At 48.6% G+C, this 14,060-nt stretch overlaps 1 protein-coding gene across 2 annotated transcripts in view; it reads right to left on the bottom strand.

Moving 5' to 3' along the window:
- Positions 1 to 10,748: 10,748 nt before the first annotated feature.
- The window catches only part of LOC146020193 (cytochrome P450 2K1-like), a 39,987-nt gene continuing 36,675 nt past the window's right edge, over positions 10,749 to 14,060 (bottom strand). For both annotated transcript variants that reach the window (XM_083153128.1, XM_083153127.1), the window contains one exon: positions 10,749 to 12,593. In XM_083153128.1, the coding sequence (XP_083009254.1) occupies positions 12,477 to 12,593 (117 nt within the window). In that variant the 3' untranslated portion in view covers positions 10,749 to 12,476. The remainder of the gene's footprint in view (positions 12,594 to 14,060) is intronic.

The following is a 14,060-nucleotide window of genomic DNA, read 5'->3' on the forward strand; positions in this document are numbered from 1 at the left end:
TTTGTTTTCCATATTTTTGACCCAGGGCTTGCTCAAAGAGAGCCCAGGGCTAGTGATGCTTGGTGAACGGTGGAAGGACTCCTGGGGCTGAGACCAGAAAGTGTAGGCATAAGCTCTTATCAGGAGCTGTCCATTGCAATACTAATTGCATATGCTAGTAACTGAGACGCACGTACGTGTGGGATGCTCGCGCGTCCCAGTCAGATGGAGTGCAGGGCCGGCGCCACCACTAGGCAGCTCTAGGCACCTGGAGGGCGGCAGTTCGCCCCTCACCCCCAGCATGGAGGGTTAGCGAACTGTTTAAAAAACTTGCGGCGCCGGCGTCCCTGCAGTGTTGGAGCGGGCAGGGGTGTCCGTGCCGCAGGGGGGACCTGCGGCGCTGTCATTGTGTTTAAAGCTGACGGCGGCCGGCGGGGTCCCTGCAGTGAATAGAAAATAACTAGCGCTTCCCGCGGCACGGACACCCCTGCCTGCTCCAGCACTGCAGGTACGCCGGCGCCGCAAGTTTTTTACACAGGTACCCCACCACCACCGCCCCCCCCCCCCCCCCCCCCCCGGCACCGGGGCGCCCCCACCCCGACTCGCCTGGGGCTCTCCGGTGCCTCGCACCGGCCCTGATGGAGTGCCATCTCGCCAGCAGGGGCAATCTGGCGAGCCCTGGCGCTGGCTGAGAGGCGCTCCATCTGTACCTACAGTAGTAATTATTGACCGAATCACAGATACATACATGACTTGAGATATATCAAGTTTGGATGGGAATAACTAAACTTGAAAGACAATTTAAATTGTACTTGTGTTATATAATGGCTGATTTTTTTGTGAACTTTTAAACATTGCTTCTATTGGGAATTACACTGGGTACTGTATTGCATTTCAACTTCATGTTACATAACTTGTGTTTTTTCTAGTTGTCTAGACAAAGGTTACCTACTGTATTTCTAAATCATTCTTGCTGAGGATTTTCTTTCTTTTTTTTTTTTACCAGATTGGGTCAGTAATATTTAGCGGTCAGCGAGTTCGGATTTCTGGAATCCGAATACACCCGAACAACCCTACAGACCACAGTTCATGGTATTTCTGCCAGGCTTGGGTCTCAGGACATGCCAAAATGTATCATCCTGTCGTCGGATCTCCCGAGAATTGGACTAGATATAAATCCCATGCTGTCGCAGCCATCTTCACTCCAGCATTGGAGAGGGTGGTGGGTGGATGTGCTCTGAGGCTGTGGTGGGCTGTGGTCAGTGCCGGTTCTAGAGTGTTTGGCGCCCTCCTGCAAAAAATAGAAAGGGCTAGGATAATGATAAAGTTTACAAACAGGAGGATGCACCGCCTTGCGGTTAGTTGAAAAACTGTGTAAGAAAATATGGAAGAAGAAGATATGTTGGTACTTATGTAGCAGACGGGCGTCTAATTTGCATACGTAGGTAACTTAGGAAAATCGCATTGCATCGCATGGGCCATTTTAAGGGCGATTTTTTACCTGAATGTCAACACAGTGGACATGGACACAGTTTCAAGTGCACCACATCCCCACACTTGCATTAAGGGTGTAGATCAGGGCTGGGCAACACCGGCCCTCCAGATGTTGATGAACTATACATCCCAGCATGCCTTGCATCAGTTTCAGAATGGCCACATAGCAAAACTAATGCAAAGCATCCTGGGATGTGTAGTTCACTAACATCTGGAGGGCCGGTGTTGCCCATCCCTGGTGTAGATGCTTAAAAGAGACCTAATTCCACATATTCCAACATGTGTATTTGACCTAACAAACAATACAAATAATCCTACCTTGTAATGGTGACAAGTGTAGAAAGTGAACCTTCCAATGTGTTTCAGGGCTGTGTATGGCTTGCAGGTACTCAAATGAGCTATTTAACTAAATTGCCTGCAGCATTGCTTAATATTGCGTTCAGGTGTCAGTATTTTATGTCTGTTGCGCGTTAATTAGCCGATCGATTGCGGCTGGACTCAGGCTGATGGTCTAAGAGTGGTATGGAGCGCTCTTTGGCGGTCCGATGGTTTTGGGCCAGAAGCATCCCGACCACTCTCCGAGCAATGCGGATACTCCATGCAGTTTGAGTACATACCCCGTGTACGCCCAGTTTTGCCCTATTTTTTGGCCTCTCCCCTAAAAACGCCCACATTACGCCCACTTTGTCCGGCTGTGATCGGACAGGACTTTTTGATCGGCGATGTCCGTTCGCGAGCGATGTGCTGTCGTCGCACATGCGCATTGTGAACAGTATGCAAGCGCACAAGAAAAAAACAGCGGACAGAACCGATCCAACCAGAATAAACCCCATAGAGAGGTTGGTGTAGCTTGGGAAAACTCTGTTGTGGTCTGTTCCTATGGTCTTCAGTGATAATTTAGGGGAAAAGGGGTAATGGGGAGTGTGCTACTGCACAGGCTGCACTATGTATTGTATTTATATCAGATATGTATATCACAGATTGTATCAAGTATCCACAATGTAATATCACGGTGCTCCCTAGTGAGTAAAGTAATATAGAGAGGCAGAAAGAGAAAAAGACCATGCCCCCATGGTCTTTAGGTAAAACTGATCTTTGAACAAGACATAGGGCCTTATTCTAGTTCACTCTTTCTGACAAAATCCTTCTTAAATGGACAAAACCATGTGCACTGCAGGTGGGGCAGATGTAACTTGTGCAGAGAGAATTAGATTTGGGTGGGGTTTTACTTCAAAGTGAGATCTACAGTATATTGCAGTGTAAAAATAAAGCAGCCAGTATTTACCCTGCACAGAAACAAAATAACTCACCCAAATCTAATAATTGGTCTTCCTGGTGGTGTAGTTGGATTTTTGTTGATCTTTGTAAGTAATAGAAAACTGGGATTAGAGGATGTGGTGTTTGTATGAATTTCAGTTGTTGTGGGTTGAGAATCCTAGATTGCTACCTTGTTTCAGGTGTCTGTGTGTATTGTTTCCTATATCTTATTCACAGGCCGACTGTGCTTGCATACGGATAATAGCATACTTGCCTACCTGACCCACTCCTTCAGTGAGAGAATGCTCTGTTCCTGGGCTTCCCTGGTAATGTATAATTGCCATCACCTGTGGGGAGCTAGGTCATTGATAAGAAAGGTGTTTCACAACAGGTGATGGCAATCCTACATTATTTACCAGGGAAGTCCAGGAACAGAGCATTTTCTCCCTCATGGACAGTGGCAGGTAGGCAAGTATGGATCATAGTACGTATGTGCGAGGCCAACCTGTGATCATTTCCTGTTACTTTTTTATCGATGGCCATACGCAAGTTGATTTACAGAGAGCCAGCATTTGGGGGAGATAACCAGCTGATTTCTGGGAGTGTCAGGAAAAATATAGGCATGCCGAGGTATTTAAAGGGAAGTAATGTGATGTCAGCTATGGCCCCGATCAGCCTGTGCCTATTGCACCTGCTGAGTAAGTCTTAGACTACACACAGACTGCACAAACTGGAAAAATCATTTGATGGTGATTATGTTGCGAATAGATTTGCAGCTATATTGCATTCAGCATAATTTTCCCAAGCCATTCACAAGCCTTGTACAGCAATTTGCAGGCTTGCTTAGGGTGGGATTTAACTCTGGATGTTTGGTGACTACCTAATCTTAGAGCTCTGCAAATTAGCAGCCCAGTGATTAGGTCTGAATTACCCCCAAATGCCTTCTGTCAACCCTCTGGCACCTGACAAGGTATTGTCTAATCGCTGTGTCCAATTATCCCCCCAAAAATGACATAACTCTCCTGTTGGATAAAATTGGCCACAGCAGCCATCTTTATTGAAACAATACAATTTTAACAATAACCAAAAACATTCCCACGGAAGGTGGTCCCCGAGGCCCTCAATAAATCTATCCACACCTCTAAGCACTTCCAGGAGTTCTTACCCCCAGCCGATAGCGATTGGCTCGAGGGCACCAATTGTCAACACCCAGTGCTCATTAATTAACCTCACCCAGGGGAGTCCAGCCCCCTCATGGGGCCCTCCCCGCCGCATAATTAAGCCTCCATGCCACTAACCTCGAGGACCCCCCTCCGCACAGGCCACTGTGACAAAAAGACATCCTATCAGTTATTCTACCTAAAACTATAAAAAACAGGGAGGGTGGGTGGGGGCTGTTAAGAAAATTCTCCCAGAGACCCCTATCTCCCGCCTGAACCCTGCTTATATACCCCTCCAACACCCCGTTAAGCCCCTCCCCCTATGACCCTCTCCTTAGACACCCCTTCTATGACTATCCTGCTAGTCAGCTCCCTACAAACCCCTGTCAGGGGGGCCTCCCCCAAGGCTTTGCCTCCAGTCCGGCTCCTACATGACAGGGTATTGTCTAATCGCTGTGTCCAATTATCCCCCCAAAAATGACATAACTCTCCTGTTGGATAAAATTGGCCACAGCAGCCATCTTTATTGAAACAATACAATTTTAACAATAACCAAAAACATTCCCACGGAAGGTGGTCCCCGAGGCCCTCAATAAATCTATCCACACCTCTAAGCACTTCCAGGAGTTCTTACCCCCAGCCGATAGCGATTGGCTCGAGGGCACCAATTGTCAACACCCAGTGCTCATTAATTAACCTCACCCAGGGGAGTCCAGCCCCCTCATGGGGCCCTCCCCGCCGCATAATTAAGCCTCCATGCCACTAACCTCGAGGACCCCCCTCCGCCACCAAGCACGGGGTTAAACCCTTAACCCCGAGCGCCCCCCCCACATCCGGAATGCTGTTTCTATTCCCTCTTGTAGACCCAAAGACCAAACATCTATCCCTACAGCGTTAAGATGTACACCGTCCCCTCTCCAAAATGCCCCGGCACCAGACTCAAGTTCCCTGTGCCTCACCACCACAGCGCCATTTCTAGCCATAAAACGCCCAATTGCCCTGTTGACTTTGATCCGAGCCTTATTGATCTTGTCAGCCGACCTTGCATCCCTCCAATAATGGCGTGGCACAATATCCGACCAAACCGTGATCACTTCCGGAAACATCGCCCATAAACGTAGGAGATCAAACTTGATATCCCGTATCAACTCCCTAAATGGCCTGCCCCCAAGGTCATTCCCACCCACATGCAACACCAATATGTCGGGAGCCCTATCGAGCCGAACAAAGCGGTGAAATTCCTGTAACACTCCACTCCATACCATACCGCGCTTCCCCAGCCAGCGAACCACTGCTTCCTCTCTATCCAAACCTAGCTGGCGGCCGTTCGGTCTGACATCGGCCCGCAAAGCTCCCCAAAAGACATAGGAATGCCCTAAAATCCAAATCAGGCACGGGGGATGCCCTAAAACAGAAAGAACACAGTCAACCTCAACAATCCCCTAAACGAACATAGGAACGAAAACGAGACGATTCCCACCGCCCAATCCGCTTAATTAACTCATCCCCAAATCCCATTCTAGCAGCCTCAGTTGCGGCCCCAATGCGGAAAGAGTGACCCGCGTATTCATCCCCCTTGAGGCCCAACGTCCGCAGTACTGTTCTAAACACACTTGTGAACTGGAACCGTGATAAAAAGGATCCATTTACATGCATCAGCAAAGGATCCCTTTCCTTGCCCACTCTGACTTCCTTAAACATCCTTAGCCGTGCCACCGGGCACATATTTGAGCCTGGTACAGAGAAGAGAACTACCTTCTTCCCCCTCCCTAACTGATCCGTCTTAGACCTCCTCACCACTAGCTCCACCCTATCCGAGTATAAATCCACATCCTCTCCTAACAAACCTCCCGGCCTGGACACGCTTGGACTCACGAGCTCCCCAATCCGCAGTGCCCCGAAGAAGGCAAGCGAAAAGGCTACCCCGAACAACCTTTCCTCGAAATTGGAACTACAGACCTCCCCTAACTTCATGCCCATATTCTGCAACAACTGGAAAGACACCGGCCTTCTCTGATCCTGTACGACATGACCTCTCCTCCAACCTTTTAAAGCCTGCGCAATCAGGAAATTCTTCGTGACGTCAGGCCTACCGCCTGTACGAAACCCAAAAGCCAAGCCCGCCATGCAGCGCGTGATTTTTGCCACTGACCAACCAATCTCCTTACAATGGCCTATATATAGCAAGACAGCCAACTCGTCATCATCCTCCTTCAAACCTACTACTTCGCGCCATTCTAACCAGCTCCGCCATTCCTGATTGTATGCCGACCACGTATTCGGGGCCAAGGATTCCCTGATGAGCTGATCGACTACCTGTCCAGCAGAGCCCAGAGCCGACTCGGGAACCCGGTCCCCTCCCTGTCCGCCTCTGGTGCCAACTCCCGGAAACGTTCCCACTGTGAACGAGATAAAGAATCCGCAATGCCGTTAGAGACACCGGGAACGTGCCTAGCCACAACCCACAAATTCAAAGCCAGACATTCCAATACTAACTGCTGCAAAATAGTGACCACTGGCGGTGAAGATGCCGACAATTGGTTAATAGCCATGACAACCCCCAAATTATCTCAGTGAAAACAAATCTTCCTATCGCGGAATAGCTCCCCCCAAACAACTACTGCAACCAAAATAGGAAACAACTCCAACAATGCCAAGTTTTTGACCATGCCTCTCTGCACCCAAGACTCCGGCCACCGGCCTACACACCAATGTCCCTGGCAATATGCCCCGAAACCACCACTCCCGGCCGCGTCTGTGAAGAGGTCTAGCTCAGTAGCCACGCATGTGTCTGACATCCACAAAGCTCTGCCGTTAAAAGCTTCCAAAAAAGTTGCCCACACCCGCAAGTCCCCTTTCAACTCACTACCTAACCTGACAAAATGATGAGGAAGTACCACCCCTGCTGTCGCTGCTGCCAGCCTCCTGCTGAAAATGCGGCCCATAGGCATAATGCGACACGCAAAATTCAATTTGCCCAGCAAGGATTGCAATTCCCGCAATCTAATCTTCTTCAACAGCAATGCCCTCCCTACCTCGGCCTTTAAACCCAGCAATTTTTCCTCGGGCAAGCGGCACTCCATATTCTCGGTATCAATGACAATACCCAAAAAACTGATCACAGTCGCAGGGCCCTCCGTCTTACCAGGGGCAAGCGGGACCCCAAAGTCTGCCGACACCCTTTCAAGAGTCCCCAACAATAAGTCACATACTCCGGTACCCCCAGGACCAATACATAAAAAGTCATCTAGGTAATGGATAACTGAACTGCACCCAGAGACATCCTTAACCACCCACTCCAAAAAGGAACTAAAGGCCTCAAAATAAGCACACGACAAAGAACAACCCATTGCGGTCAACAAAAAACTCCCCGTCCCAACAACATCCCAACAAACGCAAACTGGTTGGGTGAACTGGCAGCAAACGAAATGCCGATTCAATATCAGTCTTTGCCAACCTGGCCCCTTTCCCAAACCGCTTCACCCACTGAACAGCCGCGTCAAACGATGTATAAACCACCGAGCAGATGTCGGGGTCGATGCCATCATTGACCGACGCCTCTTTTGGAAAAGATAAATGGTGGATAAGGCGAAACTTGTTCGCCTCCTTTTTAGGCACCACCCCCAATGGAGAGACTATCAAATCTGGCCATGGTGCCGACCCAAAAGGTCCGGCCATCCGACCCAGCTGCACCTCCTTAAGCAGTTTTTCCTGCACCACCTCTGGATGTTCCCTTGCAGACTTCAAATTCCTCTTAAAACTCCCTGAAACCTGCACGTCAGAAGGTATCTTAAAACCTTCCCTAAACCCCTCCTCCAACAACACGGCTGTCTGCTGGTAAGGATACCTACGCAGATAGCCCAGCATCCTTTCCAGCCGAACCGGTGTCTCCCCCTTTTGAATTACCGTCCCGTGACTTCCCTCTGAAGCATTTATTTGCACCATGGGTCCCTCCACACGAGGAACATTCATGTTTAAATTTGCATTTTGCCCCAAACCGACATGACCCGTCATTAAAGGCAAAGCAGAGTCCCTTCTGCATGGCCGTCCCATTTGTGGCCTCCCTCGCCCCCCCCCCCTTCCCCACGAAAGGGCTGCCCACTTTTTATGGGGGCCGTCACCTTTAACCATAAAGCAATATCCTTATGGTCCCAACGTATGTTAGGGCGAACCGCCTTCCTCTGCCTAAACTGCTCATCGTACCTGAGCCAAGCCAAGTCCCCATAAACACGGTATGCCTCTCCTATTGCATCCATGTAACAAAACAAGCCTGAACAATTGTCAGGTGCCTTCTCCCCAATCACACTAGCTAAAATAGCAAATGCTTGCAACCAGTTTGTGAATGACCGCGGTATCAGCCGATACCGCCGCCGTTCCTCCTCCTCCTTCTTCTCCTCCTTACAGGGCCTATCCAGATTAAAACGCTCTAAAGGGAGCAATGAAAATATATCAACGTATTCCCCTTTCCAAATCTTCTCCCTCACCTCCTGCTTCAGGTGGGCCCCCAATGGCCCCTCAAAGCATACATACACCTCCCCTTTTGCAGTGTCACTGAGCCTCCCACACTCCTCCTGCGTCCCAACACTGCCCCCTTCTGCCCCTGCACTACTGCTACTTTGTTCCCCGCCGGATACCAGCACCCCGCTGCTCACCTGCTCCCCACTGCTAACCGGCACCCCACTGTTAACCGGCACACTATTACTGACTGGCACACTAATGCTAGCTGGTGCGCCCGAATTCTGCGGCGCCCACGCTGCCGCCGGGGACGGCCCCGCCCCCTGCCGCAAACCCACCAACCAATCTGCAAAACCACTCAATAATTCAGTAAAACCCCTACTCATTTCCCCCTAGAGGGCTAACCCACCCCCCCCCCTGACTCTGCGCTAAAGCATTAACAGACATAGAGACAGACTCACCAGGCTGCCTGGGGGCTGTGAACCCAGCAGCCGCAGGTCCAGTGTCCTGACGAACCCCAGCCAATGACGAAGGACCAGGTATTTCTCCATCATCTGCTGACGCTGCCATCTCTCTTCCCCTGTCATCCCGACCCTCAGGTACAGCACCAGCCGGCGTGACCTCGTTGGAGGCGGAGCCAGCTGTGCGCCTCTCGCTCCGTGTACCAGGCCTGCGGTCCTCAGCCTGTACTTCTGCCCCCCTGGCACGACTCACCCCGCGCTGGGCAGCAGCATGCCCCGCATGCCCCGCCGCACCAGGTCCAGTACCACGCACCGTCGGATCTTCTTGCACGTGGGGGGGATCCCCCCCGCGCGGAGGGTTCCGCCTGCTGGTCGGATTCCTCCCAGACCTGGTCCTGCGGGCGGAAGGTGCCCGGCCCGCAGCCTGGCCCGGAGGGTCCCTAACGGGGCTCCGTGAACGGCGCTGAACCCTGGGGGACACAGATGGGCTAAAGCGCTCCGGAGGCCTAGACCTCCGAGGCCGTGCACCCGCTGGAGCAGCCTCCTGCGTTGCTGCTCCCAGTCCCCCCAGCAGACCTGACATCTGCTGCTGCAGCCACTCAGCCCCTCTGGTGCCCGCTGCCTCCCTGAGGGCAGCAAGCGCAGCGGAGACCTCCGCATCAGCGTTGCTTGGGGAAGCCATGGGAGATGCCACGCTGCTTGGCTGTTAAGGCTGTTAAGAAAATTCTCCCAGAGACCCCTATCTCCCGCCTGAACCCTGCTTATATACCCCTCCAACACCCCGTTAAGCCCCTCCCCCTATGACCCTCTCCTTAGACACCCCTTCTATGACTATCCTGCTAGTCAGCTCCCTAAAAACCCCTGTCAGGGGGGCCTCCCCCAAGGCTTTGCCTCCAGTCCGGCTCCTACATTATCTTCGCTTGATCCCATAAATGAAGAAATATCTACTCAAGTTGATCCCAAGCACAGTCCCCATGGTATCCCAACAGTCCACATTATATCATCTGTGCACAAGCAGGGATATCCTTAAAACCTAAACTATTAGGGTGCCATACAGTCCGGAGGGAGACTTAAAAGTGACAGGAGATACTGTGGCTTATCATGAAAAAGGGCACAGGAAGTCCCTAAAAAACACATTGATCGGAGGTGCATACAAGAGGCTGAGGGGGAACTGCTGTGAGTCTGATGATCTTGGGTCTGGAAGTGTCTGCATCACGAAGGACCGCGGCGCTCACCAGTGTTGAATCCCCTTTTTTTAAGATTGTCTCCATGAATTTTATGCTGTTTTTATATGTGTCTTTTATCGTGGATGTTTGTAGTGCAATAAATTATTTTCTGTGGAGGAATACAGAGTACCTGTATTCTCTACCATGCTGTCTGAATTTCACATGCGGACTGACGATGGTACCAATCTCCTGGACTTTTATAGAGTCCGGGTCTCCCGAGAACCCTACAGTGGGAAGATGGTGTTCAGCCTCTTTTTCAACTTAATTTATTGGCGGGATAGAAGCGAGCCACTCGGAAACGCCTCGGATCAGGTAAGTTCGGGTGTGTCTGATCTCTAGGATCCGAATGTGCTCATCCCTAGTTTATGTACTATAGATATTGTAGTAATATCACTTGTACAATGTCCCCATAGTGATATGAGCGATCAGTGCAGAGTAATTTCCTAATCATATTTTAAAGATAATAATGACTTACAGTATGTGTTTATTTTTGTGCCCTAACCCCCCCCATAAAAGTTACATTAAATTTGTAGGAATTTCTCTTTACTTGCTGTGTGCAATTTTATTAGATATGGTGTATGGCCATGTACTGTGATGGGAATGTAGTTATTTGCAATATCAACTTTCATGATGCTGAAACCACAATATCAACCATTATGATACTGACATTGTAGAAATGTCGACATTGAAAATGTTGGCACATGCAAAATGTTGGCTGGTTTTAAAAAGGTCTACATTTATTTATTATTTATTATTATTTACAATTAGAAATAGGGATAAAACAAATTGGGTAGTAACAGACAGTCAACATGTTGGGAGGTCCCTGCTCATAAGCTTACAATCTATAGGCAAATAGGCATTGATACACAGGGATAGGTGTTATCTATTATATAGTGGTCCATCAGATCGCAGATTACATAGATGGGTAGAATATTGGACATAACTTACATCATTGTCGTTAATTTATACTGGGCCCTGGCTAACATGACCAGCCTTAGGATTGGTGTGCTCCCTGGTTGCTGAGCCCCTCCCCCCCTTCGGAAGTGGTGGGGTATTAATGTATTTGTGTGAGAAAGGGTATTAAATTAAGATGTAGGGCTGCTTGAGGCTTACATTTATTGAGGCAGAATAATGTGTTTGGGCATAATGCAGTCTTGGAAAAACATCATAAATTGTATTGTGTTCATCCAACCATCCAATACCAGAATCCCATCTGTATGTGAAAACATTGTAGTCTTTTCTGCATACAGATGTAGCGCCTCCCTTCCTTGCAGGGGCTGGTGATTCCATCACCAGCTGTCGCCAGAGACTCCCCACCACCATACGCCGCTGCCATCGCCGGTCCCCACCACTGCCCCGACCCCCCCCCCAACCCTGCCCGTCTCCCTGAAGCGGAGACTGGCAGGGTCCCGCCGCCCAGCCGCCGAGAGACTGGGACGAGTTTGATGGAGTACCTCTCCGCCAGACCTCGCCAACGGGGACGTTCTGGCAAGCACTGGGCAAGCATGAGAGGGGCTCCATCTGTATCTCAATAAGTGTTTCCTTCCAGTTACTATAGAACTGGGTTTATCTACCATTTACTGTATGTATTTTGGAATATAAGAGTGAAAGACAGTGCTGGCCAATTGAACTGTGTGTATTTCAAACTTCTGTTTTTTCATACTTTTGGTAAGCCAAAGGGTGGCCAATCTTGGAATTGGTGGAATCCCAGGATTTGGCCCCCAAAACGCCAGAATTTTAAACCCGGGATTGAAGTTTCCAATCCCAGGATTAGACTGCGTATGCACAGTCTATTGCCGGGCAGTGTATGGGCAAAGCGGCTCTGCACAGCAGGACGAGGCTCCTGGAGAAACACTATGCCCAGCCAGCAACATCAGCCCGCCCAACCACCCACCCGGCTCCCGGCAGCATCAGACCGCCCATTCACCAAGTAAATATGCTGTCGACTAAGAAGGTTTTTTTTTTTATTAGGGAAGCCAATACCGGGATTGAGCATTTTTCAGTCCCAAATCCGGGGATTTAAAAAATGCCCTGGGATTGGCTTCCCTAGTAGAGCATCTATCCCCAGGTCAGTGACATGAAATTTTTCCGCCCCCGACCTTGCTGTTTTTTATTAGAATATGAAAACACATAAAAAGTAGAGATGTGCAGGTTCGGATTTACTCGGATTTACCCGGAACTCAAAACTGGATCTTCTTGGCTATCGGCTGTCACATGATTTGTAGTCAAATCATGTGACAGCCGATAGCCAATAAATTAATCCGGCTAAATCCGAGTAAATCCGAACCTGCACATATCTAATAAAAATTGATAATTAAATCTGTAATAAACTAATATTTATCAAAAAATACTGGGTATTTTTATGGCAGCACGCTAGTTGTTGAGTTTTGCACATATCAGATGTGGTTTAGGGATTAATAAGAATCCAAAGTCAGGTTCGAGACTTAAATCTTCCTTGGAGACTCCTTCTGGTGGGTGGAAAGTAAATGCTTGAAGAAGTCCGGTAAAGAGAAGGAAAAGTTCCATCTTGGCCAAACTTTCTCCAACACAAACTCTTCTTCCTGTATGAATATAAACAGACACATACTGTATATCACACACACACACACATATATATATATATATATTATATATATATATATATATATATATACACACTGACATGAGCCCAGTGTTGGATTGGGGCATGAAGGGCCCATCAGGTTATGAAAATATAGGGTCCCACTTTAGGGATGTGGCCGGTCCCCAGTGGCCACAGAAGTTTGGCTAACCATTAGAGGGTAAATCGTATAGTAAAATCTAGTATGAAGTGCTAGTGAATGATAATGTACCATGTTAATAACAGCAATGCACTGTAGATGATACACCAAAGTCCTGTGTAGTATAATGTACAGTAACATATGTGTAATGTAATATTCATGGGCACAGTCTGGAACCCGATTACTATAATTGGAGGTGGGGCCCCGGACGGCAGAGGGTGATGTGAGGATGGGGGAAGAATAGGGTGAAACAGGAGAAAAAGGGAAAATAATAGGGAGAGACAGAAAGAATAGGGAGAAGAATATGCAAAGATGGGAGGAATAATGGAAACAATAGGAGGAGAAGAGAGGAACAGGGGGCCAGAGATGGGAATGTGTGGAAAAGATAGATAGATAGTGTCCAGGCCAATAGCGTCTCCAAAATATCATAAAATTATCTATGATAATGTACTGTATGATATGTATAATAATGTACGATATGTAAAGATGGAGCCCCTGTCAACTTAGCTCGGCGCCCGCCAGAACCTCCCCTCTGGCGAGCTCTGATGGACAGAGACTCCATTGGACTGCGACGCACGTGCGATCGTCTCGTATGCGTGTGCTATCTGGCGGGAGCTGGCGGCTGGGGGGGGGCTGGTGATAATTTCACCAGTCCCTGCCTGAATGAGCCCAGCTCCATTTGTATGTATGATAATATACTGTAATTCAGTGTGTGCTTATACTGTATACACTGAGCGGACAAATTATTATGACCACCCCCTCAATACAATGTTGGCCCACCTTTTGCCCTTAATACTGCATGGATTCTTCTTGGCATGGACTCTATGAGATGTTGATAGATAGTATGAGGAATTTGAGATCCGATGAACTGCACTTTCTGATTCCTTAAAATTTGATGGTACTGGATCCAGCTGCCTGATGGCCCGTTTTTCAATTGGATTGAGATCTGGTGATTGTGCAGGCCAACTAAGCAATGTAAAGTCTCTGGCCAGTATTCAATGAGAAAAATTCGCCTTGTTTTATGGCGAGTTTGTGCTGTTTTCGCGTTGGAAGGAGCATTTTGCTCTCCAAAAGTGAACCACCCTATTTAATGTGATATTTTCGCCGTCTTTTTAAGTGATTTTCGCCGTCTCTCTCCGTGTAGCAATTCTCCATCTTTTCATGGAGAACTGGAATGTGAACTTTTAAACTAAAAGGTTTTTTTTTTTTTAATTTTGGTGTCAAAAAATCAGTAATTTTTTTTCTGTGAAGGGGCATGTTATTTTTATT

Source organism: Crinia signifera, chromosome 7, assembly GCF_055691185.1.
Source record: "Crinia signifera chromosome 7, ASM5569118v1, whole genome shotgun sequence".
NCBI lineage: Eukaryota > Metazoa > Chordata > Amphibia > Anura > Myobatrachidae > Crinia > Crinia signifera.